General features: G+C 46.4%; 1 protein-coding gene across 1 annotated transcript in view; it reads left to right on the forward strand.

Annotated features, from left to right (window-relative positions):
- Nucleotides 1-6404: 6404 nt before the first annotated feature.
- The window catches only part of crb2a (crumbs cell polarity complex component 2a), a gene marked incomplete at both ends in the record, with an annotated part of 107035 nt that continues 87880 nt past the window's right edge, over nucleotides 6405-25559 (forward strand). Inside the window, one exon of the mRNA XM_080510027.1 lies at nucleotides 6405-6471. Coding sequence (XP_080366153.1) covers nucleotides 6405-6471 — 67 coding nt within the window. The remainder of the gene's footprint in view (nucleotides 6472-25559) is intronic.

Consider the following 25559-nt stretch of genomic DNA (forward strand, 5'->3'; position numbering starts at 1 on the left):
GAGGCCCGTGGAGCAGGGCAAGCGGGCCGCTACAGTGGCCGCCAACAGAGCGACGGGACTGGGCGTCTCCGCCGTACTCTCCGCGGCGTGGAGCCGGGTACCACGAGCCGGCGGCGGAAGCGCAGACACCGGGGTAAACGAGGCGGTCTGCTCGTTCGAAGCCGCTCCTCCAGGACCGCTCTGTCCTCCATGTACCTGGCAAACGTCCACTCTCTGCCGAACAAGACGGACGAGCTCCTGTGTCGGGTCCAGAGCCAGCGCGAGGCACGAGACTGCGCCGTGTACTGTCTCAGCGAGACGTGGCTCCACACGAACGTCCCGGACTCAGCCGTACAGCCCCCGGGATTCACTGCTCACCGCGCGGACAGAGAAAAGGAAACCACGGGGAAATCCAGAGGTGGAGGTGTGTGCTTTTTAATTAATCAGAGCTGGTGCACGGACACTCGAGTCATGAACCAAACATGTACTGCTAATCTGGAAGGCCTGGTTTTAAGCTGTCGCCCTTTTTATCTTCCCCGGGAGTTCTCGGTGATATTTTTATGCGCCGTTTACATCCACCCACGAGCGGACTATACTGAAGCTCTTCATGATCTGAGCGAGATCCTCCACAAACATGAGGCTGCTCATCCTAATGCAGTCATCATTGTTGCTGGTGACTTCAATAAATGTAATTTAAAAACTGTACTCCCGAACTTTCACCAACATGTGACTCAAGCTACAAGAGGAGCACAAATTCTGGATCACTGCTATAGCAATGTGAAGGGAGCTTACAGGTCCAGTCTCAGACCGCCTTTTGGGAAGTCTGACCACTCCTCTGTTCTCCTTCTTCCTTCGTACACTCAGAGGAGCAGGGAACATAAACCAACTTCCCGCACTGTGCAGTGCTGGTCTGAGGAGACTAACATGAAGCTACAGGGCTGCTTTGATGCCACTGACTGGTCTGTATTTCAGTCAGATGATGTTAATGAATTCTGTGACGCTGTGACTGGATACATTCACTTTTGTATTGACTGCTGTGTCCCACAGAAGGTCATTAAGGATCACTGTAGTCAGAACCCATGGATGAACTCGGAAGTGAAACTGAAACTTCATGAGCGTGCTTTGGCGTTTCAATCTAATGATACAGTGGCCTACAAGTTATCCTGCTACTCATTGAAACGTTCGATTAAATCTGCAAAGCGCAGTTACGGGGACAGATTAAAGGGTTATTTTGATTTTGACCCTCGCCGCATGTGGAACGGTATAAAAGCCATCACGTCCTGGAAACCTAGTGCTGGGAAAATTGCATCTGTTGGCCAAGCTCTGCCAAATGAGCTTAACACGTTCTTCTGTCGCTTTGAATCTGCGGTTGCCTGTCCTGCTGTATTCCCTGATTGTTTCAATCAAGGTGACTTCACCGTGACTCAGGAGGAAGTCAAGCGGGTCTTGTCCAGGACCACAGTCCGGAAAGCCCCAGGCCCGGACGGCATCCCTCCTCGTGTCCTGAAACTGTGCTCTGAGCAACTTGCCCCTGTTTTAACAGACATTTTCAACCTGTCGCTAAGGAACTGTACTGTGCCAAACAGCTTTAAAGAGTCGACCATCATCCCCGTTCCTAAGAAAACTCCTGTGTCTTGCCTTAATGACTATCGTCCTGTGGCCCTCACGTCTGTTCTTATGAAGACTTTTGAGCGGCTCGTGTTGGACTTCATTAAGAGCCAGATCCCTGTGAGTATTGACCCGCTCCAGTTTGCTTACAGACAGAACAGGAGTGTTGAGGATGCATCTCCTTTGCTCTGAACTCCGTGTACAGTCACTTGGACAATAGCAAATCTGTCGCGAGAATGCTTTTCATTGATTATAGCTCTGCTTTTAATTGCCTTGTCCCAGGTAAACTGGTTGAAAAGCTCATGTCTCTCGGTTTGAGTGTTGCCATGTGTAAGTGGATTTTTAGCTTTTTAACTGACAGATCTCAGAGAGTGAAAATCAATGACTGTTTTTCAGATGTTGTTTCTGTGAGCACCGGATCTCCTCAGGGATGTATTTTGAGTCCTTTGCTTTTTACATTGTACACTCACGACTGTGTGTCTTCCTCTGACTCTAACTTGATAATCAAATATGCTGATGACACCACCATCATCGGTCTCATCAGTAATAATGATGATTCCTCTTATAGAGCAGAGATCCAGAATGTGGTTCAGTGGAGTAAAGCTAACAACCTCCAGCTGAACGCATCAAAAACATGTGAACTGGTCTTTGACTTTAGCCGGAACAGTTCTCACACACCTGTCATTATTGATAACTCCGAGGTGCAGATTGTAGAGGAGTGCACGTTTCTCGGTTTAACTCTGTCTAATGACCTGAAATGGGTCAAAAACACTAACCGGGTTGTTAAAAAAGCTCGTCAGCGTCTCTACTTTCTGCATAAACTTAGAGAATTTACCACTAGCTCTATGATTCTGCTTAATTTTTATCGTTGCACCATTGAAAGTTTACTTGTTGGCTCTGTGACTGTGTGGTTTGGTAACACCACAGACAAAGAGAGGAGAGCTCTAAACAAGGTGCTCCGCTCTGCAAAGACGACTGTGGGCTGTGAGCTTCCTGTTCTGGAAGTTCTTTATAAATCCAGACTTTTAAACCGAGCACTTGGAATAATCAATGACTCTTCTGGCCATCCTGGAAAAGCCTTGTTCCAGCTTCTTCCTTCTGGCAGAAGATATCGTTCGCTGAGATGCAGGACATCTCGATATGCCAGCAGCTTCTTTCCACAAGCTGTTATCAGTCTAAACAGAACACTTTAATGAATGATCTTGCACTTTTATTGAAACTGTTTCAGTCGATCGATTTCACAGTGTCAATTGTTTACTGTTCTGTTTGTTTTATTTCTGTACTTTTATCTTGTTTTATTTATGTACTCTTAATTAATGTTGTTTTATGGCTGTACCTGTCTTGTGCACACTGGGGACTTTTACAAATGTATTCCAATGTGGTTTTACTGCAAATAGCAAATAAAATGAATCTGAATCTGAATCTGGTCTAATGATTTCTTCTGCTACAATTCTAACAGTTTTCATATCAATGTTATTAATGTCACGTGATATCTTGTTCTTACGTTTTCTTATTACATCCAACACCTCCACCTCAGCAACGGGAGCGAGAAACATTGACTGAGAATTGACTTCTATTTTTACTTCTAGTTTTTCATTGGTTCATTGGAGGAGACTTGGCTCACTGAGGCACAATGAGTGATTCCAGTGTGATGTAATGGAGTGCAACCCAACATGGCGACACCCAGGCTGTAAAGCAAAGTTTTCTGACCACTGAGGGAAAAAACAAACTAAACTAAACAAAGGGTAGAGTAAGCTAAATGTTAACGCTGGAAGAGGAAACATTAGAAGACCTTCAAGCCCACTTGGATGAGTGCTACGACCGTCTGGTCATGTCCAAGATCCCAGACCCCGTCTTGAAGAGGAGCCGTGCTGAAAGCTCTCCAACAGCAGCTCCTTCACCTACAGACATTTGGAGGACATTCTGGACAGTATTAACAGAAATACTTTTTCATTTTCAAATTAAACTGCCTTTTTTGACTCAGAAATAAATTATTAATGAGTAATCATGATGATCAATTAAAAAGCACTTTTGCAAATGAATTTTAATTTTCAAATTTTACCTTAATGATCAATCATCCAAACTGCATTTTCATTTTGCTATACAAGGCTGCTTATTCTGTTACTTAATTAAAATTAAAAAGGAAATGATCAAGATTTAATTTTCAATAGACACTCCAGCAAATAGTGATCAAAATTTTGAATGTCATTTTGAAATGTCAAATTTGAAAATTAAAATGCATTAGCAAAAATGCCTTTTCATTTTCAGATTAAAACTGCATTTTGGACTTATAAATAGAATTAATTATCAATCATCCAAATTGCATTTTAATTTTCTTCTTCAAGGCTGCTTATTCTGTAACTTAATGATAATGAAAAAGTAAATGACATTTAAGTTTTAATTTTTAAAAGATGCCCCAGCAAATAGTGACAAAATGTATTTTGGAATGTCAAATTTGAAAATTAAAATGCATTTGCAAAAGTGCTTTTTAATTGATCATCATGATTGATAATTGATTTTTATTTATGAGTCAAAAAAAATCAGTTTAATATGAAAATGAAAAAGTATTTCTGTTAATACTTTTTAAATGGATTTTTGATCCACATTCACTTGTATGCAGGAGAGGCTCAGTGGTCTAGCAGCGCCCTCTATGGAGCATTGACTTGCCAACAAAGTGGATTTTAAAGACATCATAAATGAATTTGCCTTCATGAAAGTTTGAGGCATATGGCATTTGGAGTTCAAATCAAACTATCACACGAGCAGCAGCCCTAAATACACTGATCTGATTTTTTTCCTTTTTTTTTTCCTGCTACTGTCAAAATCCCATACAGCGGAAGAGTTTATTTGGATGGCTGAGGCCTTCAGGTGTTTCTGCAGTATGAAGCAGGGCAGGACTGAAGCTGAGATCTCTCCCTGGACCAGTGAGGAGTGTCTGACTGCATCCTGCAAAGGAGCCACTAAAGCTGCTGAAGACACTAATGAGCTTACAACAAAATCCTGGCCTGGATTTAATGGACTGCACAGCACAACGTCAACAGAAACAACAAAAGCTGGTTGAATTCACTGCAGCAGCTCTAGGAGGAAACAGAAACAGGGAAAGAGGACACTGAAGGAGGTAAATGAGGATCTAAAACTGCTGACAGAAAAAAAACGAAAATTAATTAAAAAAAAAAGTTTTTCCAAATGCTTCATCATGCGTCATTCAGCCTTTTCAAACAATTTATTGATTTTTAAGTTGTACATACAGTATATGCCACTGTTTACAGACAGATTTTCATAATAGTGTTTGAGCATTTGTTCTTAATTCCAATAATGGTTGAAAGGACTTTTGACCTCATAAGCAGTTCGTCACATTGACCCATTCACACACATTCACACATCAGAGGTGACAGCTGCCCTGAAGGATGCTCAGTGTCTTCAGGAGATCTGGATATGGTGGACAGGGTGAAGTAGACTGAACCAGGAACCTGGATGAAGACTAACCCAGGGGTCCTCAACACGTGGCTCTGCAGCCCCTCTGTACTGGTGCCATGAAGATTTAATTAAAACACAAGTAAATACAATGTTTTTGTATATTTTTATTTTTTCTGTGCACACCTGACTGTCTTTAAAAAGGAATCTGATCTTGTGATTCAAAGTAATAGTGAGAAATGTTGATAAGCAGGATTAAATCGAAATAAAGAAAAGAGAAAAATAGAGTTTCACTCATTTACCTTCAGTGACAACCTGCTGCTTTACCTGCAGCTTGGAAATGTGCGCACACAAACTACTGAAGCATTATGATGAAGATCTGAAAGAAAGAGATATGTAAAAGAATCAGTAATGGCTAGAGATAGCTAATAATGATGAAAACTACTAAAACGTGAATAAAAAACATCTCAAATAGCTAAAAGAAAAAAGAAAGCAGAAAAAAAGTGCAGTAGCTAAAATGGTTTTAAAAAATAGTGTATGAATGTGTAATGATTAATGTTGCAAAGATGGCTAAAATAGCATTAATAGTTAAAATATCTGAAACAGCTAAGATCACTAAAAAATAGTCAAAACAGAAGGATAAACTGAAAACAGTAGCTTAAATTGTGACGAACTATTAAACAGGAAAAATGGGTTAAATATGTCAAATATGAAATCAGCAAACCACAAAATGCATGAATGTGTAAAACAGCACTTTCATAACTGCATTATACTATATTTTGATCATTTTGATAATTAATCATTAATTTTTTTTCATTTTTAAACTGCAAAAAGTGATTGGAACAGCTGAATCAGCTAAAGGCAAACCAAACTGCAAAAAAGAGCTCAAGCAGGAAAAACGGTTTCAATAAGCTAGAAAAAAAAGCCACCATCGATATATTTGCTAAAAAACAGCTTAAATGTCAACTACTGAACTGCTAAATATGACAAAACAGGAGAATTTTTCACAGATCTCTGTAAGTTATTAAAATTGATGAATTTAACATAGTGTATTTCTGTAACACAGCTGTAGAAATGTATAAGCTGTGTTATCTTCATTTTAAAGGTTAAACATGTACATTAACATTGGTTTTGTTTTTTGAATAAAGGGTTCTAACGGCTCTGGAGGCCATGAAGGTCTGAGGTGGATCATGACTGTCAGCATGTGAGAGTCCAGCTCATGTTTTCCTTCTATCTCTGGGAGGCTGATTAAACTCTGAGTCCTTGGCAGGGTGTGAGTGCCATGAAGCAGCTTGTGGACTGAGAGCAGAGAGTGAAGAGCTTCTCGATCACACTTCAACATGCCACTCCTCTAACGGCTCCTCGCACGTTGGTCAGGTGGAACCCGAGCTGGAGGTTTCACCATGGAGCTGGGGAAAGTCCATCCCAACCTCAAGACCCTGCTGCTGACCATGATGATGTTCAAGTGGGGTGAGTAGATGCTGCTCTGCATGTTTCTGGGAAGTCATCAAGAGTTAGGAGGATGCCAAAGACTTGAATCCATCTCAAATCAGCAGTGTTCAGAGGAGTTCCACCTTCATGCAGGAGCAAAGGGAGGGGGTTTGAGGAATGTCATGTGGCTGCTCCACCAACAAGTGTACTTCAGGAGGCCTTTTGTGCTTTATCGGGCTTTAAACAGTGACATGTTTCTGCTCTTTTACACTGGTTCCTCACATTGTGTGTCCAAATAGTTCATGAAAACCCTGGTTCTGGTTTTCACTCTGACAGATTTTACACATGGCTGGTTCAGAATGGGAGGCGACGCTCCCCAGTCATGCATACGCAATCAGAGCAAATACAGACGAGATGAGAGTTGAGAAACCCGCTTATATTGTCCCAAGTATGAATGGACGAGAGGAATTAGGTCACATGATGTCCACAGAGTCTGGAATTTTGCTTTGTTAGACCACATTACATATCTCACTGTCGATACAGCATTTTTCTTAGAAAAATTACCTGATTCTGACTTAAGGTAATAAAAGCCTGTAAAAGAGGCTTTAGACTGCACATGGCTGGAGGAAAGATGGAGAAAAAGACATTTTGGATTTCCTACCTTAAAGTTACTCTATGAGAAAAAAGTAAAAAAAATACTTCCCACAAAATGCATCACTTCTACAGAGAATAAACCAATAAATGAAAACCATTACCTAAATCGATCATGCCAAAGTCAGTATGTTTACAAACAAAACAGAATTTGTAGCCAAATGCTGGAAATATGTGAAATGATGAATTCTCTTCAGACAGGTATTGATGTACATCAACAGCTAAAAGTGAGTCCTACATTTAAATTTGTTCCCGTGCAGATTCTCCAGACCCATCAGCAGTGAACCTGCAAACATGATAGTTACCAGAGGACAGACAGACAGACAGACAGGCAGGCAGACAGACAGGCAGGCAGACAGGCAGGCAGGCAGACAGGCAGACAGACAGGCAGGCAGACAGACAGGCAGACAGACAGACAGGCAGACAGACAGGCAGGCAGACAGGCAGGCAGGCAGGCAGGCAGACAGGCAGACAGGCAGGCAGGCAGGCAGGCAGGCAGACAGGCAGGCAGGCAGACAGGCAGGCAGGCAGGCAGGCAGACAGGCAGACAGACAGACAGACAGGCAGACAGACAGACAGACAGGCAGGCAGACAGACAGACAGGCAGGCAGGCAGGCAGGCAGGCAGACAGACAGGCAGGCAGACAGGCAGGCAGGCAGGCAGGCAGGCAGACAGACAGGCAGGCAGACAGACAGACAGGCAGACAGACAGGCAGACAGGCAGGCAGGCAGTCAGGCAGACAGACAGACAGACAGGCAGACAGGCAGACAGGCAGACAGACAGACAGGCAGGCAGACAGGCAGGCAGACAGACAGGCAGGCAGGCAGGCAGACAGGCAGAGAGACAGGCAGGCAGACAGACAGACAGGCAGACAGACAGGCAGGCAGACAGACAGGCAGGCAGGCAGACAGACAGACAGGCAGGCAGGCAGACAGGCAGGCAGGCAGGCAGACAGACAGGCAGGCAGGCAGGCAGGCAGACAGGCAGGCAGACAGACAGGCAGGCAGGCAGGCAGACAGACAGACAGGCAGACAGACAGGCAGGCAGGCAGGCAGACAGACAGATCACACAACAATAGTCACAAGGACATCACAAGTAAGGAGGAGCTACAACACAGCCATCTGCTGATTGGTGCAGACCATTGTCACTCTTGACAAGCCCACAATATTAGTAAATAGCTCATTGGCCATAAAAACCATCCCATTGTTGTTCCCTTATGCTGCTTTGTAGACACTGGTTGTTCTGTCACCTGGGTTCATTGAAGTGTGGGTGTTCTAGAGAGGTGCAGACGCTCCTCAGTTTCAGGCCAGGAGGCCATTCAGTGGGAGCTGGACGCTGCTTTGTCACAGAGAATGGAGGCTCACTGCTTTGCTTGGCTGCGTGAGCAGTGCCGCACCAAACGTGTTTTGTGTTGGTCCAACGATTACTGTTGCGTTATGATGTTACATACCTGTGTCATTGCACGGCGTTCACAACCCCGTCTATATTTTAACTGTACTCTCTGTGGTGGGTCCGTGCAACAGTTGGGTCTGGGTGCGCTTTGCTTTACCGTACCAGCACATACTACACGGTGGAACTGTGGCTAAACATGGCAGCCTCTGTAATGGCATAACTCCCAGTCTCTGTTCTAGTTTTTTCCTCCATATTGGTAGTTTTACAGGTGAGATTCTCCTCCAATAGTGTCCAATTCATCATCTTTCCAAACGAATGTTGGGTACTCTCCACTGTGTTAATGTTTATAGTGTATTCTCCTCATGTGTAACATGTATATGTGGTTTCATTACAAAAACTAGCGTGGTTCAAGGTTACTCTATTAGTACCCGTGGATTCAATAAAATCAGACTCAATAAAAGACTGATGAAAATAACTGAAGATTGTTCAATCAATGTGGAAAAAAGCATGTTACCTGAGGCAATGAAGGTGCTGATGGCCCTATTTACAGACAGACTTGCAATTTTCCTCAAAATTCTAATCTTTTAGCAACAGCGTTACGTCATGGCCTGGCATGCTCAATACATTGTTTTCAGTGGGTTTGCATTTGCCGTGTAAACGCAAAGCTTTTCTGAATCAAACAAGGCATTGTCCCTTGGAGCATTGTCATATAAATGGGGCCTTTGGTATGTAAGAAATAAACTTTGCCCAACAGCCAATATTAAATTTGTATATACTTTATTAAAAATACTTTATTGAAAAAAGGCTATCACAGAATGTTTTTTCATACCGAAACCACATTAGTTCAGGCTCAGATCAAAAACCACTATACCTGGACTTCTCAAATCTAAAGTAGATTGTTCTACATAGGTTGCACATTTATAAAACTAATGTTTCAGATGTGTATAATTTGAACTGCATTTGTGAAAATTAGAAAAAGGAAAATTCTGAAAAATTGTAATCTGAGGGAGGGAGTTTCCTGAGGTTTGTAAAATGAAGTTTGAAACAACAGGAGAGTGTGTGTGTGTGTGTGTGTGTGTGTGTGTGTGTGTGTGTGTGTGTGTGTGTGTGTGTGTGTGTGTGTGTGTGTGTGTGTGTGTGTGTGTGTGTGTGTGTGTGTGCATAAGCAGGGTGACAGAGTGTACACAAGCAAGAGATTGATGCTACAATCTGTGCAGGTATAGGAGATTAGAGAAGCAGAGGATTGGACCCAAGAGGCCAGAGGGATTACAACATGGAAAGCCCGACAAGGTCATGGAGGTCACAAAATCTGAGAGAGGGGGAGGGAAAGTACCCAGAAGCGAAGAGAAGAGGAGGCTCCATCATATCTTAAAGAGCTATGAGGTTCTCAGATTGCTGCTTACTGGACATTATTTGACTTTGTTTAAGTAGAATGAGAGGCAGAGCTTTCATTTATCAAGCTTGTCTCATGTGGAACCAGCTCCCAGTTTCAGTTCGGGAGGCCGACAGTGTTACAGCTGGGAGCCGGTGTCTGGGAGATGGGGATCGGAGACTCTGGAGTGCAGAGCGCACAGGTGAGAAGGCTGCAGCAAGTCAGAGCGCCGTGCCGAGGGTGGGTGTGCCGGGGACGCTCGGAGCGGGCAGCAGGGACCGGAGAGCGCACAGATGAGAGGACTGCAGCACGGGGGGGAGGAGCGCTGCACGGGGGGGAGGAACGCTGCACGGGGGGGAGGAGCGCTGCACGGGGGGGAGGAGCGCTGCACGGGGGGGAGGAGCGCTGCACGGGGGGGAGGAGCGCCGAGGAGTGCATGAGGAAGCTGGTGACTCATGTGAGAGACACAATCTTCTGGCACCGGACCTCCTCACTGCAGGGCTTAAGAAGAGGAACAATCAAGTAGTTAATCACCTGCAGGAGTGTGAGTGAGGAGGATCCGGTGCTGGAGGAGGTGTGGATCCTCACAGTACCCCCCCTTAATGGTTGCCACCTGGCAGCCTACCCGGCTTGTCTGGGTGCTCGACGTAGAAGTCCAAGATGAGCGTCTCATCCAAGATGAACCAACGGGGAAGCCAGGAGCGCTCCTCCAGACCTTTCCCCTCCCAGTCCACCAGATACTGGAAACCCCGACCCCGGGGCCCTGCTTCCAGGATGTTGGACACAGTGAAGGCAGGGTGGTCATCGATGATGACAGCACCACAGGCAGTTCGCCTCATGAGCTCATGTTCAACAGAAAAATGCGCACCAAAATTAACATTGGACCTGCAAACAAATCCACACCGCTGCAAGAGGGGCAGTTGCATGATTGCGTCACCTCCAAACACAAGGCCTCATGGAACGCTTCTCATCTCTCTCTGGTCCCTGATGATGCAAAGGACATTATCACAAGCACAAATGCTGTTCCAGTCCCCAAGCCAGAGTTAGCACATGTACCTTCCGGCCATTTGAATTTCGTTTTGATGTCAGAGAACGAAAAACTGGAAACCATCCGATTTTCATTTTTTGATTTGATATTGTGAAATGTGAAATTTCGTATAAAAATTGAAAATCGCAAAACGTGGTTTCTGGTTTCCTGATATGCATTTCTGAAACAAAAATCGGTAAATAAAATATGACTGTAATTTTTTATTTCAAGTTTGAGGTGCCTGAAAACCGGAAGTTGAGCGTCTTCCTATTCTGTTGCTGCCGCCCCTGCCGCTTCACCATCCTTACTCATTCAAAACTTGTCTTTGGAAATGTCTTTGGACGGTTGCGCCAATGTAATAGTGGACATGAACCCCAACGGTTCGAATTCTTTGTTTCAAGTTTGAGTTGTCCCGAAAAACTGGAAGTCGAGTCTCTTCTTCGCTTGATGGGAGAGTAAACAAGGGCAAATTGTGTTGCTCCCCCCTTGAGGCTGTCTGTGAGCTTGAACTTGCCCACCAGTTGATTAGATGTTTATCCACCTGCTGCAGTTTAAATTAAAAATAAATAAATACACGCGCAATAGATTGACTGGGGAAGGGCTAGGATACAGCCTACACCGCCTACACCTACACAATGCAATGTATGTTTTTTCCTTTTAATTAGATTTGAAATAAAACAAAAAATGACCAAATAAAATATTTGAAATAGCATGGAATATTTTTATTTCATATCCCAGGTATTGGTTAAATATGTTGTCTTTGATTAATTTAAATCATGAACAAACCTTGTCTTAATATTGTGCCACAAAGCAAAAAACAATTATTGAAATAAAAAATAGAAATCCAACCTTTTTTCAACTAACTTTATTGAAAGAGCAAATTGTATCATTAAGAATGAATATTTTGTTAAAATCACACATTCCTTCGCTTTTTCATTCACTGTTGAGACAGAGAGGCGGTGCAGAGCCTCCAGAAAGGGCGCAGGGTCGGCACTCACTGGCAGTAATGTCGCTAAAGCCCCGTTTCCACCGCACAAAAAGTACTGGGATAGACCGGTATAGTCTGTTACGGTTCGCGTTTCCACCACAGGAATTTGTGATTTTCCAGAAACAACCACTCCAAAGGCAGTCCCTTTTCCACTCCCTCTCTATCAGGGTACCCGGACTATGGAACAGGATTGAGTTTGAGGAGCTGATTGGTCAGTGATTTACTAACCCTCAATATTTTAATATGTCAGCTGGATGAATCCTCTGTTGTCAGTGTGGTCAGCTTTGTACTGGTTGTTTTGTTTTTTTTTCCCTTTTCTTTTCTTTGCTGCTCAACTTTTGTGTTGGTTGTGAAAGACCGGGACTTGGGACTTTGCATCGCGTTAGAGCTAGCGTCAGCGCGCCGAGCGAGGGGGGGGGGGGGGGGGGGGTTGCGTTGGGTCTGTCTTTGCATCGCGTCTGTTGTTTCTGTTCAAATGCGACGCAGCGGCGGTCAGCATTCTGTTCGACCGCGGTCAGCGCCGCTGCGTCGCCGCGGGGACGGACTGCAGATGCGATGCAACGAGACGCGGGGCTGCAGGAGCGCGATCAGCGCCAGAGTGGCTGCTCCTGCATTTGAGCAGAAAGCAAAACGCTCCCATGTCCCTGAACAGCGCACCGGCGCAGCTCTGTGCCGCAGCCAGCCGGGGCGCTCGGGTGCAGGGCAAGTCACTAGAGCATTCGCTCTCTCAGGACCAACACGGAAGTTGTAGCTGCAGCTCTGCTGCTGCAAAAAATATAGTAAACAAAACAACTAGTGCAAAGTGGAGGATGTAAACAACAACCAAGGATTCATAAGATCCAGATCTGCCTCCATGCTGAGACGACTGTTATAACGTCACATATCTGAGGAGCTCTAAGCCCCGCCCACTTTTTAACCTCCTGTCTGCAGTGAAAACGAGAACCGGATTTGGCCCCGGTTACGCTTTGCTGTAATGCACGGAGCATTCACAAAATGAAGCAGATTTTGACAGGGGTTACCATGCCAACCCCGGCTGCTGACCCCTTACCCAGACCCTGAACCAGGCCCCCAACAGAACTTCAACCGGGCCCACTGCAGGACAAGAGCCCGGGTGGAGATGACCATAGGCCTGCTGAAAGCCCCATTCCAGTGCCTACGTCACCTCAGGGTGACCTCTGAGAGGTCCTTCATAACACCCTGCCCTACATAGAGAGGACCCCGCCCTACATAGAGAGGACCCTGCCCTACGTAGAGAGGACCCTGCCCTACATAGAGAGGACCCCGATGATGATGAGCCCATTGACTTGTCAGCTATGCAGGACGGCAGAGCTGTCAGAGACACCATATGCCATCATCACTTCGGGGTCTGATCACCACCACCACCAAATAAAGACATGATGCACAATTCATTTGGTCTTCTTTATTTCCTACAAATACAAGAGCTAGTTTAGTTAATGTAGTTAGTAGTTAGCATAATTCACCTGGGACTGTACACCCACCCTTAACTTGTGCTCCAGTAGTTCCATTTACAGATCTGCCTTTCTAATCTGGTGGTCCAACTACTGCATTTCCTCAGCAGTTGCTTCATCTTCTGGAGCAGGTGGGGTCTATAGATGTGTTTTACAGATAACTGGGAGGACATAAGGAGGACATTCAATGATTACAGTTGGACATGAATTCCACAGAATGAACCTCTGGTGTTTACTGAACATCTGTCTCACTGTGTCAGTCCTTGCAGTGGATGTTGAGGGACCCTCCTGCTGCTGCCCAGCCAGGCCCTGTTAAAAATAATGTGTCAATACTTCAATGTAGACAAAATATCACTCTTTATTCCACCACAATGTTTCAGAAATGTAAACGGGATGAGAACTATCATACCTCTATAGGCCTTTGTGGGTCCTCCTCTGTAAAGGCAGCAGACAGGGTTTCCTCATACTCTTCATCCTACATGAATATGTTTCAGTATATTTAAACTACCATTTTGCAAGATCTTTGGAGTGTTGCCTACTTACAAGGTCTGTTGTGGCATGAGGGGGTCCAGCAGGCAGAGAGCACCATCCCAATCTGTTGGGTGACAAAAACAAAGACATGATGGGGAAATAAAGATGAACAGAAATAGGCTTAAAGAGATATATAGGCCTCGGCATATTATATATAATGAAGGAAGTGGTATGTTGAGGGGTGAGCTCTGAAGAGGAGCTCCTCCAGGGATTCCCTCAGTCACTGGCCTCCCAACATTCTGGCTTAGGGCTCCTCCGCCTCTGTTAAAGGTGGAGGTGCTGGGCCACCACCCGTTTTACTGGCCACCACCTATTTTACTGGCCACCACCCGTTTTACTGGGCCACCACCCGTTTTACTGGGCCACCACCCGTTTTGCTGGCCACCACCCGTTTTACTGGGCCACCACCCATTTTACTGGCCACCACCCATTTTACTGGGCCACCACCCGTTTTACTGGCCACCACCCATTTTACTGGCCACCACTCGTTTTACTGGCCACCACCCGTTTTACTGGGCCACCACCCGTTTTACTGGGCCACCACCCGTTTTGCTGGCCACCACCCGTTTTACTGGCCACCACCCGTTTTACTGGGCCACCACCCGTTTTACTGGGCCACCACCCATTTTGCTGGCCACCACCCGTTTTACTGGGCCACCACCCATTTTACTGGCCACCACCCGTTTTACTGGCCACCACCCGTTTTACTGGCCACCACCCTTTTTACTGGCCACCACCCATTTTACTGGCCACCACTCGTTTTACTGGCCACCACCCGTTTTACTGGGCCACCACCCGTTTTACTGGGCCACCACCCGTTTTGCTGGCCACCACCCGTTTTACTGGGCCACCACCCGTTTTACTGGGCCACCACCCGTTTTGCTGGCCACCACCCATTTTACTGGCCACCACCCGTTTTACTGGGCCACCACCCGTTTTACTGGCCACCACCCATTTTACTGGGCCACCACCCGTTTTACTGGCCACCACCTATTTTACTGGCCACCACCCATTTTACTGGGCCACCACCCGTTTTACTGGCCACCACCCATTTTACTGGCCACCACCCATTTTACTGGCCACCACCCATTTTACTGGCCACCACCCATTTTACTGGGCCACCACCCGTTTTACTGGCCACCACCCATTTTACTGGCCACCACCCATTTTACTGGGCCACCACCCGTTTTACTGGCCACCACCCATTTTACTGGGCCACCACCCGTTTTACTGGCCACCACCCATTTTACTGGGCCACCACCCGTTTTACTGGCCACCACCCATTTTACTGGCCACCACCCGTTTTACTGGCCACCACCCTTTTTACTGGCCACCACCCATTTTACTGGCCACCACCCGTTTTACTGGCCACCACCCGTTTTACTGGGCCACCACCCGTTTTACTGGCCACCACCCGTTTTACTGGGCCACCACCCGTTTTACTGGCCACCACCCGTTTTACTGGCCACCACCCGTTTTACTGGGCCACCACCCGTTTTACTGGCCACCACCCATTTTACTGGGCCACCACCCGTTTTACTGGCCACCACCCATTTTACTGGGCCACCACCCGTTTTACTGGCCACCACCCATTTTACTGGCCACCACCCGTTTTACTGGCCACCACCCTTTTTACTGGCCACCACCCATTTTACTGGCCACCACCCGTTTTACTGGCCACCACCCGTTTTACTGGGCCACCACCCGTTTTACTGGCCACCACCCGTTTTACTGGCCACCACCCGTTTTACTGGGCCACCACCCGTTTTACTGGCCACCACCCGTTTTACTGGGCCACCACCCGTTTTACTGGGCCACCACCCGTTTTACTGGCCACCACCCGTTTTACTGGCCACCACCCGTTTTACTGGGCCACCACCCGTTTTACTGGTCACCACCCGTTTTACTGGTCACCACCCGTTTTACTGGGCCACCACCCGTTTTACTGGTCACCACCCGTTTTACTGGCCACCACCCTTTTTACGGGCATCTGCCTTCTTTCTGTTGGCTGAAAGAAGTCTGTTAGTTTAGCCTTAATTATTTGACAGCACATGATATGGGTGAGACATTTATGTGTTTGAAAACAGCATTATGTTGGAATAAAACACCTCACAGTCAAATGGCCACTTGATATTTACTGTACAATGTCACACATGATCGACATTACGTTAAGAAATGTATTGATTAACAATTAAATTAGCAGCGGTCTTACCCGATTGGACAATGTTTTTATATTTCACTTTCAGCTGCTGCCAAGAGGCTTCTCCCCCGAGGAATTGCACCTAAAAAAAATAAATTAATAAGCTACCATCAAGCAGTATTCCCTTGCAATAATGTTGTGATGACAAAGACGTTTGAACTTGCGCATTCACTTGAGCAGCAATCTTCTTCCACGATCTCCTCCCTCTCTTTAGCAGCCGCTGCGCTGTTGCATTTTTTTTTTTTAATATGTTCATATTCGCCATATGATGGGATCAATACTTCCTGCTCCACTGGCGTCAAAAACTCTGCCCTCCACGTCTCAGTTGTCATGGTGACTCGTTGAATCGGGGCTCCATTGATGCGGTCTTTTTAGAGTCGTGGTGCACTCCAGGTGAAACTACTCCGAGTTCATCAAACTGGTCAAAATCCGGTGTTGTGGAACCGAAAACTCAGTGTTTTCTGTCTCAGTGTAACTCAACTCAGAGCTCGGTGTTAAGCTCAGGGCTTGTTAAACCTGCTTTGTGAAACGGACCTCTGGTGACCAGGCAGGGAAGGCCTGAGACACAGATCCTGGAAACCTCATCATAACCCTAACCCCCAGACCGCAGGGCCGCCGACTACCCAAGCCACGATGCCCGGGCCACAGACAGCCCCAAGAGCCCCAAGGCGGCACCACATCCCCCCCACAGGCCTACATGGTTTAATTAGGGCTACATGGTTTAATTTGAGTTGACCATGTCAACTCAAATTGTGCCAAAGTATTTTTCCTCCGAGCAGACATTCTCTCCAATGTGATGTGGTCTAGGGGTAAGTTTTTAAATAACTTTACATTCAGATTACTCTTGGTTTTCCAGTTCATGACCATTGCCTTTTTTGTGACGCTTAGGGAGGCCAGGAGCATGAAGGACTCATGTTTCTCTCCTTTAATTTGTGTGAGATCACCTAACAGGCAAAGTGCAGGTGAAACTGGAATGGGGGGGTCCAGGCATAATGATAATCTTCACAGATCCTTTGCCAGAATGTTTGGACAGCCAGAGTGTGTGTAGATAGGTATCAAGGAGATCACAGTGTAGACAGGTATCAAGGAGATCACAGTGTAGACAGGTATCAGGAAGATCACAGTTTAGACAGGTATCAGGGAGATCACAGTGTAGACAGGTATCAATGAGATCACAGTGTAGACAGGTGTCAGGGAGATCACAGTGTAGACCGGTATCAATGAGATCACAGTGTAGACAGGTGTCAGGGAGATCACAGTGTAGACAGGTATCAGGGAGATCACAGTGTAGACAGGTATCAGGTAGATCACAGTGTAGACAGGTGTCAGGGAGATCACAGTGTAGACAGGCATCAATGAGATCACAGTGTAGACAGGTATCAGGGAGATCACAGTGTAGACAAGCATCGGGGAGATCACAGTGTAGACAGGTATCAAGGAGATCACAGCGTAGACAGGTGTCAGGGAGATCACAGTGTAGACAGGTATCAATGAGATCACAGTGTAGACAGGTATCATGTAGATCACAGTGTAGACAGGTGTCAGGGAGATCACAGTGTAGACAGGTATCAATGAGATCACAGTGTAGACAGGTATCAGGGAGATCACAGTGTAGACAGGTATCAGGGAGATCACAGCGTAGACAGGTGTCAGGTAGATCACAGTGTAGACAGGTATCAATGAGATCACAGTGTAGACAGGTATCAGGGAGATCACAGTGTAGACAGGTATCAGGGAGATCACAGTGTAGACAGGTATCGGGGAGATCACAGTGTAGACAGGTATCAGGTAGATCACAGTGTAGACAGGTGTCAGGGAGATCACAGTGTAGACAGGTATCAATGAGATCACAGTGTAGACAGGTATCAGGGAGATCACAGTGTAGACAGGTATCAGGGAGATCACAGTGTAGACAGGTATCAAGGAGATCACAGTGTAGACAGGTGTCAGGGAGATCACAGTGTAGATAGGTATCAGGGAGATCACAGTGTAGACAGGTATCAGGTAGATCACAGTGTAGACAGGTGTCAGGGAGATCACAGTGTAGACAGGCATCAATGAGATCACAGTGTAGACAGGTATCAGGGAGATCACAGTGTAGACAAGCATCGGGGAGATCACAGTGTAGACAGGTATCAAGGAGATCACAGTGTAGACAGGTATCAATGAGATCACAGTGTAGACAGGTATCAGGGAGATCACAGTGTAGACAGGTATCAGGGAGATCACAGTGTAGACAGGTATCAAGGAGATCACAGTGTAGACAGGTATCAAGGAGATCACAGTGTAGACAGGAATCAAGGAGATCAGCTGTGCAGTTTGAACATATGTTAGAGGAAGTGAGACCATCTTGAACATCCTTTGTCTTGTGTAATGAACTAGTGTAGGACCTTGTATTGTATAAGCTGTATATTGGTGTTTCTGCTCATTTTGAATGTGTTTGTACAGATTAGTGACCAAACCGTTGGGTCTGTGTTGATGTTGACATCTTCTTCCCATGTGGAGCTTGAAGGGATATTGTGGTATTGGAACATGACAGGATTAAAGGATTTTAGAAAGTGGTTTTGGAGCTGAGATCTTCAGGAGGTTTGTCACTGTCTGAGGTCAGTTTAGGTTGGAACTATACTGAAATCTGATTTCCAAGATGGCGCCTCTGTGTTCGGCTGGCCGTCTCCCTCTGCTAAGTGTGTTGCTGTTTTGTCTGCTGTCTGCTTTATGGAGTGCGTCATTGCTGCAGGTGTACGATCGCCTGATACTTCTTAATATTCGCGAGTCTCTGGAAAAACTGACAATCTCTGATGATTATTCAAAAACGCCTCTGCCTTTCCTGGCGTCCATACCGCCACATCTACGGGGTGTCTCCTGCTGGATACCCCGCAACAGTCGCCGCAGAAGACGCGGAAAACAAGGAGGAATCCTCAACAAGCTGAAATGCTACCTGGCGCAAGCCCTTTTGCCGACGAGCTGGATCCTCCACGGATTACAGGGGCTACGATCTGCGGAGTTCCGCGGAGTACAGACGCCGGTGGCTCCGGCCGGTTCTCGGGGACGCCGGGGAGCTGCTTCCGTGTTGTCGGCCTGTACGGACCTCCCAGCGGGGGCGGTGTGCCGGGGAATCTTCGCTCGCTCACCCGCTTCTCTCTCCAGACTGACCGATGCTCAACTCATATGGCGCTGATTAATTCCAGATCTCTCACAAATAAGTCATTTATTTTGAATGACTTTTTTACTACCTGGATTTCCTCCTGCTGACAGAGACCTGGTTGAAACCAGGTGATGACAGCGCCTTCTCCGAGCTCCGCCCCCCCGGCTGTTCCTTCTTTAGCACCCCGCGAGCTGCTGGTCGTGGCGGCGGTCTTGCTGCAATATTCAAGGAGAGCTTCAGATGCCCAATGATAACAGCTAATAATTATTCCAGCTTCGAACTGCAACTGTTTGTGATCGACTTCGCCTGCCCCGTGTTGTGTGCCACAGTCTATCACCCTCCCAAATATAATAAGGACTTTATTCAAGAGTTCTCTGAGTTCCTGTCTGATTTTATACCAAAATGTGATAAATTATTGATCTGTGGAGACTTTAATATTCATGTTTGTTGTGCAGCAAATCAACTGGCTAATGAGTTTAAAGGCCTCCTGGACTCCTTTGGTCTCACTCAGGCTGTAAATGCACCAACACATGAGCACGGGCACACCCTTGACCTTGTCATCTCTCATGGACTTTCAGTTTCCCTCAGAGAAATAGTGGACACAGCGATCTCGGATCACTTCCCCATTGTTTTTGACCTTGCTGCCCCCCCACCTACCAATCAGCCTGTTTCTCCAGCTGGCAGACGCCGTATCTTCACCTCATCGACGGCTGGAGAGTTTGCCGTTGCCTTTAGGAACTCTCATCTGCATGCTGACAGGAGGCTGGTCTCTCCTCCTTGTCCTGCTGGCCTGCTGTCCAACTTTTTTTCAACATGTTCGGCAATTCTGGACTCTGTTGCACCGTTTCGGCAAAAACACACCAAAACCAAGACAGACCCCTGGTTGAACGATCACACCCGTCTGCTCAGACAGCAATGCAAACAGGCTGAACAGCGGTGGAAAAAGGACAAATTGCATGTATCTCTTGGCTGGTTGAGGGATAGTTTGGCTGCTTACCAGAGATCTCTCAAGGAGGCTAAGTCCAGATATCTGTCCTCCATTATAGCCAACAGTTCTCACCAGCCAAGACTGTTGTTTACCACTATTGACTCTGTTATTAACCCACGTCCCGCTGTCTTGTCTAATGCCTCCACCGCAACCTGTGAAGAGTTTCTAGCTTTTTTTACTGACAAAGTGGCATCAGTCAGGCGGACTATCAGTAATACCCTAGGTACGTCCCCTGATGATGTGAGTGCTCCTTCTATGCAACCTGCTGTTTTACAGCAGTTTGAGACCATTTCTTTACCTTTTTTCACTAAGGTGGTTCGTGGCATGAAACCCACTAACTGTCCCTTAGATACAATTCCAACAAAATTTTTGAAGGAGATTTTTAATTCTGTTGGGCCCAGTCTGCTTGTTCTTATAAACACTTGCCTTAGATCAGGGTCTGTCCCAGCTGCCTTCAAGCATGCTGTGGTTAGGCCCCTCCTTAGAAAACCGCACCTTGACCCCTCTGTGATGTCCAATTTCAGGCCTGTTTCCCATTTGTCTTTTATTTCTAAGGTCTTAGAAAAAGTTGTTTTTATCCAATTACAGACATTTTTAGAGACAAATTTGACTTCTGCCGAGGTATTTAATGTTCCATGGTTTTAGTGGGGTATTTGGTGTGTGCTGAAAAATAGTTAATAGGCAAGACAACTGATTTATTCCAATTTATAGAATATTCTGAAATTGCAGAGAATCTGCCTATTAACTCTATTGTTTCTGGAAGAGAGGTCTGTGCGTTTTCTAAGAAAAGTAATACATCATCTGCATAAAGACATATTTTATGGGTTACATTTGCTGTTTGTATTCCTTTTATGTTATTGTTCTGTCTAATGGCTGCTGCTAATGGTTCAATAAAAATTGCAAAGAGAGATGGTGAGAGTGGACACCCCTGCCTGGTGCCTCTCTCGAGATGGAAACTTGAGGAAGTTTGATCATTTGTTTTAACACAGGCACTGGGTGAAGTGTACAATGTTTTAATCCAGGAGAGGTAATTTTGTTCAAATCCAAATTTCCGTAGTGTAAGCAGTGTATGCGAGTAGAAATTTCCAATTTACCCTATTAAAAGCTTTTTCTGCATCTAAGGAGGTGATAATGGCCTTTTGTTTATTCTGGTGTCACCTCATCAAGGCTATATATATATTTTTAAGAGCAACACTATCAGACCCTGACAAACATTTTTAACCACTTTTTTGCATTTATGCTCAATATATATAAATAGTAGTGTGCAGTCAGGGGCAGCAGGGATAGCACTGCTAGCCCTCTCAAAAATTATTTTTCTTTTTCCTTTCATTAAAAGTGATTAAAAAGTGATTCTGAAATCTGTGTCTAGAATCAATTAGTGACTTCCAAACCGGAAGGCATCAGACAGAGGGGCCCACTAGAGAAGGATAAAGGGCACAAAGCCCCAGGCACCGACCCGAGCTGCCAAGCCGGGACCGGCCAGTGCAGGGCCCCCAGGCCAAGCGGGCAGGGAGCCCCCCCGGCCCCGACAGAAATCCAACTGTGAATAGGGAGGGGGAACCACTACCCAGCCCCCCCCGGGGTGCCACACTTGAGCAAGCGTGCCCCCCGTACTCCAGCCGCACTCACCCCGGAACACGGTGGGACCACAGCGGGAGGCTACGGAGCCACTCCAGGACCTTCAGATGCCTCCTACAGAGCCACTCCAGGACCTTGAGACGCTTCCTACGGAGCCACTCCAAGACTTGGAGATGCTTCCTACGCAGCCACTCCAGGACCTTCAGATGCTTCCTACAGAGCCACTCCAGGACCTGGAGATGCTTCCTACGGAGTCACTCCAGGACCTTCAGATGCTTCCTACAGAGCCACTCCAGGACCTGGAGATGCTTCCTATGGAGCCACTCCAGGACCTTGAGACGCTTCCTACGGAGCCACTCCAGGACTTTGAGATGCTGCATACGGAGCCACTCCAGGACCTGGAGATGCTTCCTACGGAGCCACTCCAGGACCTTCAGATGCTTCCTACGGAGCCACTCCAGGACCTGGAGATGCTTCCTACGGAGCCACTCCAGGACCTTGAGATGAGACCTTGAGAAGACCATCTTCAATGCTCTTACCGAGGGAAGGAGGTTGTTGGCCCAGATCTCACGATACATGGCCTCATCCATCCTCCCTCAATACGGTCAGTCGTCCAGTCCCTTTGCAGAAAGCATCCCCAAACAATGATGTTCCACCTCCATGTTCACAGTTGGGATGGTGTTCTTGGGGTTGTACTCATCCTTCTTTCTCCAAACATGGCGAGTGGAGTTTAGACCAAAAAGCTCCACAGTTGTCTCTTCACACCACATGACCTTCTCCCAGTCCTCCTCTGGATCATCCACATGGTCATTGGCAGACTTCAGATGGCCTTGACATGTTGTCTTGAGCAGGAGGACCTTGACATGCTGTCTTGAGCAGGAGGATCTTGACATGTTGTCTTGAGCAGGAGGACCTTGACATGTTGTCTTGAGCAGGAGGATCTTGACATGCTGTCTTGAGCAGGAGGACCTTGACATGCTGTCTTGAGCAGGGGGACCTTGACATGCTGTCTTGAGCAGGAGGACCTTGACATGTTGTCTTGAGCAGGAGGACCTTGACATGCTGTCTTGAGCAGGAGGACCTTGACATGCTGTCTTGAGCAGGAGGACCTTGACATGTTGTCTTGAGCAGGAGGACCTTGACATGTTGTCTTGAGCAGGAGGATCTTGACATGCTGTCTTGAGCAGGAGGACCTTGACCTGCTGTCTTGAGCAGGAGGACCTTGACATGCTGTCTTGAGCAGGAGGACCTTGACATGTTGTCTTGAGCAGGAGGACCTTGACATGCTGTCTTGAGCAGGGGGACCTTGACATGCTGTCTTGAGCAGGAGGACCTTGACATGTTGTCTTGAGCAGGAGGACCTTGACATGTTGTCTTGAGCAGGAGGATCTTGACATGCTGTCTTGAGCAGGAGGACCTTGACCTGCTGTCTTGAGCAGGAGGACCTTGACATGCTGTCTTGAGCAGGAGGACCTTGACATGTTGTCTTGAGCAGGAGGACCTTGACATGCTGTCTTGAGCAGGAGGACCTTGACATGCTGTCTTGAGCAGGAGGACCTTGACATGCTGTCTTGTGCAGGAGGACCTTGACATGCTGTCTTGAGCAGGAGGACCTTGCGTGCAGTGCAGGATTATAATCCATGATGGCGGAGTGTTACTGATGGTTTTCTTTGAGACGGTGGTCCAGCTCTCTCCAGGTCATTGACCAGGTCCTGCCGTGTGGTTCTGGGCTCATCCCTCACTGTCCTCATGATCATTGACGCCCCACGAGGACAGATCTTGCATGGCGCTCCAGAGGGAGATTGACCGTCGTCTTGAACTTCTTCCATTTCCTGATAATTGCACCAACAGTTGTTGCCTTCTCACCAAGCTGCTTCTCTTGTCCTGGAGCCCAGCCTTGTACAGGTCTACAGTTTATCCCTGATGTCCTTGCACAGCTCTCTGGTCTCGGCCATTGTGGAGAGGTTGGAGTTTGTGGACAGGTGTCTTTTATACAGGTAATGAGTGGAGAACAGGAGGGCTTCTTAAGGAAGAACTAACAGGTCTGTGGGAGCCTCAATTGTTACTGCTTGATAGGCCATCAAATACTTATGTCATGAATACAATGTAAATTAATTATTTAAAAATCACCCAAAGTGATTTTCTGCATTGTTGTTTTAGATTGTGTCCCTCACAGTTGAAGAGTACCTTTGATACAAATTCCAGACCTCTACATGCTTTGTAAGTGGGAAAACTAAAAAAATAAGCAGTTTATCAAATACTTGTTCTCCCCACTGTATATTGAATGCACACCCCCACACACACATACACCCACACACACACTCATTCACACTCAAATTCCCCGCCCCCCCCCCCCCCCCCCCACACACACACACACACACACACACACACACACACACACACACACACACACACACCTATCCACACTCCCCCCTCCACCCCCCCACCCCCACCCCCACACACACACAGACACTTACTCACACCCACACCCACACCCCCCCGGACCATCTCCCATATAAACGCCCCTGAGGGTTAAAATGTTGAGTGACAGTATCATCAGCCAATCAGATTCTGATGTGTTATTGACAGAATGCTCTCAGGCAAGCAGACTTCCTTATGCTGGTCTTGGTGTGGTCATTCAAATGAGCTTGACTGATTGGCCCATGAGCAGGAGGTGATGATGCACTTTTATTATCGGCTATTCTGGAGTGATGGAGGCTAATTTAACAGAAATATCAGATTATATGATAGCGGACCTGCTTCGGGGAAATTTTTGAAGGTGCCAGTTTGCAGAAGAAATGGAAATTGTGAGTCGAAGAAGACTGACACCAGTAATGAATGTGTGAACTCCGACTAACAAAGGCTTTGTGCAGCGTTTTACAGCATCCTGCTGTAAAACGCTGCACAAAGGCTTTAATCTATAAGTGATGGGGTAAATGCTAGTTTTTCTTTTTTTTTCTTTCTTTGGATTAGATTGGCACTGGTGCTGGCATTTGGTGCTGTTTTTGTTATTGTAAAGTGGTGTTTACCAAACAATCGTGCACACAGACAGACAAGCGACAGACAAGCGCGCATGCATGACAGTCGTACGTGCCTCGTCGGACCCTACAACCCTCCGGTCGCGTTTTTTTGGCGGGTTTTTACCGTCTGCTTGCTCTTAGTGTGGCTGGTGGTGTGAAGTCAGTTGGAAACTTTGCTGGTACTGAACGAGGTGCTTTTGAGAAGAATACAGTGAACAAGGCTGACATATTGTTTCCTGTTTGTCACCACTGGATGTTTACATGAATCACCAGCTTCACACACATCATTAAAAATAAACAGTCTTACAGACCACTGACACACATACACACATATAGCTGAACACACAAAGTAGCTATATTAATATGTTTATTGTTTATGGCTGTTCATGAAAATAAATATAATATGATAAATATTACAAATGAAGCTTCATATACTGTATATATCAGGGGTGTCAAGCTCCGGTCCTCGAGGGCTGCAGCCCTGCGGGTTTTCCACGTCTCCTCCCCTGATGCTTCATCACCACCTTCAGCACAAAGCCAGAGAATGAGCTGCTCATTTCAATCAGCTGTGTGGAAGCAGGGAAACATGCAAATCGTGCAGGGCTGTGGCCCCCGAGGACCAGAGTTTGACACCCCTGGTATATAGTATATCGGTATTTAAAAAAACAAACAAACATTGAATCTCAATTCTGAGGCTGTTCTGTAAATAGTTTTCAAATAAACAATAAATAAAGCAACTTCTGATCAATTCATATCAATTTCAGAC

Source organism: Blennius ocellaris, assembly GCF_963422515.1.
Source record: "Blennius ocellaris genome assembly, chromosome: 15".
Classification (NCBI taxonomy): Eukaryota; Metazoa; Chordata; class Actinopteri; order Blenniiformes; family Blenniidae; genus Blennius; species Blennius ocellaris.